The sequence below is a fragment of the Pantherophis guttatus genome, chromosome 7 (assembly GCF_059756535.1).
Source record: "Pantherophis guttatus breed Tessera chromosome 7, ASM5975653v1, whole genome shotgun sequence".
Taxonomy (NCBI): domain Eukaryota; kingdom Metazoa; phylum Chordata; class Lepidosauria; order Squamata; family Colubridae; genus Pantherophis; species Pantherophis guttatus.
In genome coordinates this window covers 86663821-86669820 of record NC_142069.1, presented here as the reverse complement: position 1 = coordinate 86669820, position 6000 = coordinate 86663821, and the positions used below count along the sequence as shown (strand labels likewise).

The window sequence follows — 6000 nt, the reverse complement described above, 5'->3', positions numbered from 1 at the left end:
TGGCTGTTATATTGGCTACAAACATGCCTACTGGAGCCTCTTCACGAATCTTGAAAACTTTCTCTTTCCTAGAATAGAAATTAGACAGGACATGTTTGGATATGTTTTGATCGGCTGTCTCTTGTAATCCTTAAAATATAGCTAATACAACGAAGGGTTACAATGTAAAAGCAAAAATTTAATTATCCACGGGGCTCAATAAGCTTGGCGATTTTCTTGCAGATGTTTCATTACCAAAAACTAGGTTACGTCATCAGTGCTGGAAGGAAGTGGGGTTTGCTCTTAAGATATACTGATGATGTTACCCAGTTTGGTAATGAAATGTCCGCAAGAAAACCCTCCTCATCATCATTGTCCTCTTCTTCCTCTTCTTCTCCTCCTCCTCCTCCTCCTTCTTTTCTCCTCCTCCTCCTCTTCTTCTTCCTTTTCTCCTCCTCCTCCTCCTCTTCTTCTTCTCCTCCTTCTCCTCCTCCTTCTCCTCTTCCTCCTCCTCCTCTTCTCTTCTCCTCCTTTTCTCCTCCTCTTCTTTTCTTCTTCCTCCTCCTCCTCCTCCTCCTGCTCCTCTTCTTCTTCTTCTCCTCCTCCTCCTCCTCCTTCTTCTCCTTCTTTTTCTTCTTCTTCCTCTTCTTCCTCTTCCTCCTCCTCCTCCTCCTCCTCCTTCTTCTCCTTCTTTTTCCTCCTCCTCCTCCTCCTCCTCCTCCTCCTCCTCCTCCTCCTCCTCCTCCTCCTCCTCCTCTTCTTCTTCTTCTTCTTCTTCTTCTTCTTCTTCTTCTTCTTCTTCTTCTTCTTCCCCTTTTTTCTCCTCCTCCTTCTCCTTATGAAAAGTTACAGAAACCTCATTAGCATGGTGTCTGGATGCAAACAGGAAAGTCAAAGTGAAAACTGCAATCTCAGGATTAAAAATCAAGAGTTTTTTTTTTTTTTAAATTTACATTATCAAAGAGTAGAAACTAATCCAGGAGAGAAGCAACCTAGAACTAAGGAGAAATTTCCTGACAGTTAGAACAATTCATCAATGGAACCACTTGCCTCCAGAAGTTGTGAATGCTCCAACACTGGAAGTTTTAAAGAAGAGACTGGACAGCCACTTGTCTGAAATGGTAGAGGGTTTCCTGCCTGAGCAGGGGGTTGGACTAGAAGACCTTCAAGGGTCCTTCCAACTCTTTTATACTGTTATTCTGTTCGTGCAATTCTGGCCATCCTCGAACTTTTTTGACCTCTCACAGACATCTCTAGATGCAAAAGTAAGTAAGTGCCCCTAGTTTTCTTCATGACATAAAATGGAGCGGTTTATAACTGATTACATTTTAAAGATCTGATCTGAAAGCACCTCCCAGATCTTTATGCTCAATTGTCACACCTAACTAGAAAAACATCGATGCAACTGGGATTTTTCTACTTACGTGATGAAGTAAGGATCTTCATCATTGATATTTATGATATTGACAATTAGGGTCCTCTTATCGCTAGCACCAATGCTGTCTGTTATGGTAACATTTAATGTATAGCTGTCAAAACAAAATAAAACACAAAATATCCAATGTATATCTGTCAGATCAAAATAAAACATGAAGTATTCAATATATGGCTAACAAAATAAATGCAGTACAAATAATACAATGCAATATAAATAAATACAAAAAATACAATGTAACATAAATGAATGAATGAATGAATGAATGAATGAATGAATACAAATACAATAGATGTAGGATTGCTCTAATGCCGTGATGGTGAACCTACCACAGGTGGCATGCTTACCCATATCAGTGGGCATGTGAACTCAGCCGACCAGCTGATCTTTGGGTCTTTTGGGCCCACCAGAAGTAGGGAAACAAGCTGTTTCCTGCCTCCGGAGAACTTGGGGGGTGTAAGTGGGGAAGGCCCATTTTTCTTTCTCACCTGGTTCCAGGGCCTCTCTAGGAGTCTGGGGAGGGCAAAAATGGCCTCCCCCCTCCGGAGGTCCTCCGGAGGCTGAAAATGGCCCGTTTAACAACTTCCGGTGGGACCGGAAGGCCTGTTTTTTGCTGTCTCCAGCCTCCAGGGCCTCTCTAGGAGTCTGGGGACGGCGAAAACGGCCTTTCCTCCCCCCCCCGGGAGGTCCTCGGGAGGCCGAAAACAGCCCGTTTAACAACTTCCTCCCCCGCTTCCTGGCCCGTGAAGGCAAAAAGGTTAGCCATCACTGCTCTAATGGCTAAACCATGTTTAAAGTATCAAACCATCATTTCTTGATTTCTAGATCAATAATAGGATCTTACCTTGGGAAATCTTTCTCAAAATCAAATGACTTCAATGTAGAAATGGTTCCAGTTGTAGAAATTACAAAGAATGGGGAATCCGGACTCAGGGAAAACTGGAAGAAATAATCAGATGCAATGCAATCATTTGTAACACAGCATCTATAGCAGTGGTGGGATTCAGCCGGTTCACTCCGGATCATGCGAACCGGTAGGGGCGACTGTGGGAGGCGCCGCCCACCTGCCCAGACGTAATGCATGAGTACTGCGCATGTGCATGCTCACATTTGTGAACTGGTAGGGAAGCTAAGTGAATCCCATCTCTGGTCTACAGTATATACTGCTAAAAGTGTCACAGTCATGATCTTTAACTGGGCAAAACAGGGCATCCCAGGGCAACCATTTTTGAACCAAGGTACTTCAAATGGGCTAATTTACAGAATGGGTCCCAAATCTGGGACCCGTGACTCCCGAGGGAATAAAATTTGGGAAAGTTGTGGCTGCCATCGCCTGCAGCTAGACTGCTGCTGTGGTCACATGACCATTTTTAACGTTCTGTGACAGTTTCCCAGTCAGTCTAGCAATCCCTTGCTCCCTCCTCCATCCAGTAGCAGCCACTTACCTGCTTGTTGGGAAGGGAAGAAGGAAAGGAAGGAAGAAAGGAAGGAAGAAGGGAAGGGAAGGAGAGAAACAATGTTATTGTTTACTGTCTAACCTCTATGTTGTCCTGAGTAATCCTAAAAGGACATCTATATAAAACATCCAAATTAAATATATACATTTGTTTAAAAACATACACACGTGTGTGTATCTATATCTATATCTATATCTATATCTATATATCTATATCTATATCTATATCTATATCTATAAAGGTAAAGATAAAGGTTCCCCTCGCACATATGTGCTAGTCGAACGACTCTAGGGGACGGTGCTCATCTCTGTTTCAAAGCCGAAGAGCCAGCGCTGTCCGAAGACATCTCCATGGTCATGTGGCCGGCATGACTCAATGCCAAAGGCGCACGGAACGCTGTTACCTTCCCACCAAACATGGTCCCTATTTTTCTACTTGCATTTTTTTTACTTGCTTTTGAACTGCTAGGTTGGCAGAAGCTGGGACAAGTAACGGGAACTCACCCCGTTACACGGCACTAGGGATTCGAACCGCTAAACTGCTGACCTTTCTGATCGACAAGCTCAGTATCTTAGCCGCTGAGCCACCACGTCTCCTATATCTATATCTATATCTATGTCTATGTCTATGTCTATGTCTATCTATTTATCTATCCATACACACATTCCACACCTTTTTTTAACCAATATTGTGCCTGGTTGTGTTCATAACATATAAGAGAAGAGCAGGCAGAGTTAAGTGTGTCATCAGCTTAGAGTCGTTATGTTGCCACAAATGGTTCTAAGCCCAACCTTCTTGAATTCCATTGACCCATCTCTGGTGCCAATTTAGTACTGAATTTTCTTGTGTATAGGCGTGTACAATGCAACCTTTTTGAACTGCAACTTAACATATGGTCCTCATCCTTGCACTTGACAAGCAAAATCAACAACAATTCTTCCCGCTAAAGCCTAGAGCCAGTCTAATGTGGTAGTTTGGGGTTGGGCTAGAAATCAGGTACCCATAGGTTCTAGTCCTTCCTTAGTTATGAAAGCCAGGTTGATGACTTTGGGCCAGTAACACACTCTCTCTCTCTCCCTCCCTAACCCACCTCTCAGGATTATTGTGGAGAAAACAGGAGGTAGGATTATTAGGTATGTTCGCTCCCCTGAGTTGACCAAAAATATCAGCTGCCATCTTATGCTTGCGTGTGCTTAGCTGCTGTGTAATGACAGACTGCCATGACCTGTGGGGAGGGGGAAGGGAGAGAGGAATGCTTGGGGAAACAAAAGTAAGTGCGGTGCCTTCTCGAGAGGCTGCTTCAAGGTCAGCCAACGGGAAGAAGGAAGGGGCTGCATGCCAAACTGCGCTTGGACTGACTGTTATGAAAAACATCTTGCCTGAACCTGATTGGTTACCCTGGGATGGGCAAAGAGAGACCATTAAAGGAGGGAAAAGTTAGAACTTAGGAATTTTGGCGCGCGATTCTCAGTTCTGGCTTTGCACTACTGCGATACACTTGGTCTCTAATAAACTATACCTTTCTCAACAAACAGAGACAAGGATCATTTCCATTTAGAGAGGTTCAAGTCGTGGCAGGCCCGACAACTTAAGATAAAAATCAAATAAATTAATAAAGCTGAAGGGTAAACATTCCATTGTCCTGGCTCTTTGATTTCGCATGGCTTTGACAAATTGGTTTCGAAGGCTTGGCTGTCACAAGGGTGATATAACATACTGTGTACATTGGGCTTTTGTTTAAAGGACTATTTCTGAGGACTGGATCCAGCAGAGAATGATTGTCATGGATGTTAACATTAGTTGAATTTTACTCACCGTAACATTTTTAGGGCGAATCGTTTCAGGATCTCCTGCATGAATTTGATAAATATTTCCTGGTGGTGTATTTTCCAAGATGTAGATTATGACGGCTATATAGATAAAAGTAATATACGTTAATTTAAAGGGATTAAAACCAAGGGTGAAATGCTCCCAGTTCAGACCGGATCACCCGATCCGGTAGAGATGGAGGCGGGTAGTTCGGAGAACCGGTAGCAAAAATCCCTGCCCTCCCCATTGCCCAGCTGAGCCGCGCAATCATGAGAGGCTTTTTTTTTTTTTTTTAATCCTCAGAGGCTTTTAAAAGCATTTTTTCTACAACCTCTTCGGCCGAAAAGGTTGTAGAAAAAAATGTTTTTAAAAGGAAAAAAAAGCCTCTGCCGATCAGGCAAGTCAGCTGGGATCGTCAGAGGCTTTAAAAAAAAAAAAGCCTCTGCCGATCAGACAAGTCAGCTGGGATCGTCAGAGGCTTTAAAAGCTTTTTTTTTTAAAAAAAGCAAAACTCCATGCCCAGCTGAGCCGCGTGATCATCAGAGGCTTTTTTTTTTTTACACTTTTAAAAGCATTTTTTCTACAACCTCTTCGGCCGAAAAAAATGCTTTTAAAAGTAAAAAAAAAAAAAGCCTCTGATGATCGCGCAGCTCAGCTGGGATCGTCAGAGCCTTTTAAAAGCATTTTTTTCGGTCAAAGAGGTTGTAGAAAAAAATGCTTTTAAAAGTTAAAAAAAAATTTTTGGCCACACCCATTTAGTCATATTACCCCCCCCCCAAGCCATGCCCACAGAACCGGTAGTAACAAATGCTACATTTCACCACTGATTAAAACTATTCTATAAAGCTGAAGTGAGAACTTGGGACTCAGTTCTTCGTTCTGGAAGGAGTTTTCCCCCTTCCTCTTCCTCTTCCTGTCCATTATGTGGGTTTTGTAAGCCCCAACTCTGGGTTTCTCTGTTCTTTAATACGGTAGATATATGTCACTTTCATCCCATTTTTACACACTGTTTTAGTAAATTTTGAAAGCAGTGCTTCTCTCTATATAATTGGTTTTTAAAGAATGGAAATCAATAGTACAGGTAGTCCTTGAATTACGATCACTATGGCGCTCAATATTACTGTTGCTGAGCCAGACATTTGTTAAGTGAGATTTGCCCCATTTTATGAATTTTCTCGCCCTAGTTGTTAAGTGAATCACTACAGTTGTTAAATTAATCATATGGTTGTTAAGTGAATCTGGCTTCATCAGAAGGTCTCAAAAGGTGGTCCCGTGACCCCGGGGCAGTGGAACCGTCATAAATATGAATCGGTTGCTAAA

General features: G+C 42.6%; 1 protein-coding gene across 1 annotated transcript in view; it reads right to left on the bottom strand.

Moving 5' to 3' along the window:
* Window positions 1-6000, bottom strand: part of CDHR3 (cadherin related family member 3) — a 38020-nt gene that overhangs the window by 23712 nt on the left and 8308 nt on the right. Inside the window, exons 4-7 of the mRNA XM_060692682.2 lie at window positions 4687-4781; window positions 2259-2353; window positions 1404-1508; window positions 1-68 (exon numbers count right to left, since the gene is read on the bottom strand). The exon at window positions 1-68 is cut by the window's left edge and continues 87 nt beyond it. Coding sequence (XP_060548665.2) covers window positions 1-68; window positions 1404-1508; window positions 2259-2353; window positions 4687-4781 — 363 coding nt within the window. The remainder of the gene's footprint in view (window positions 69-1403; window positions 1509-2258; window positions 2354-4686; window positions 4782-6000) is intronic.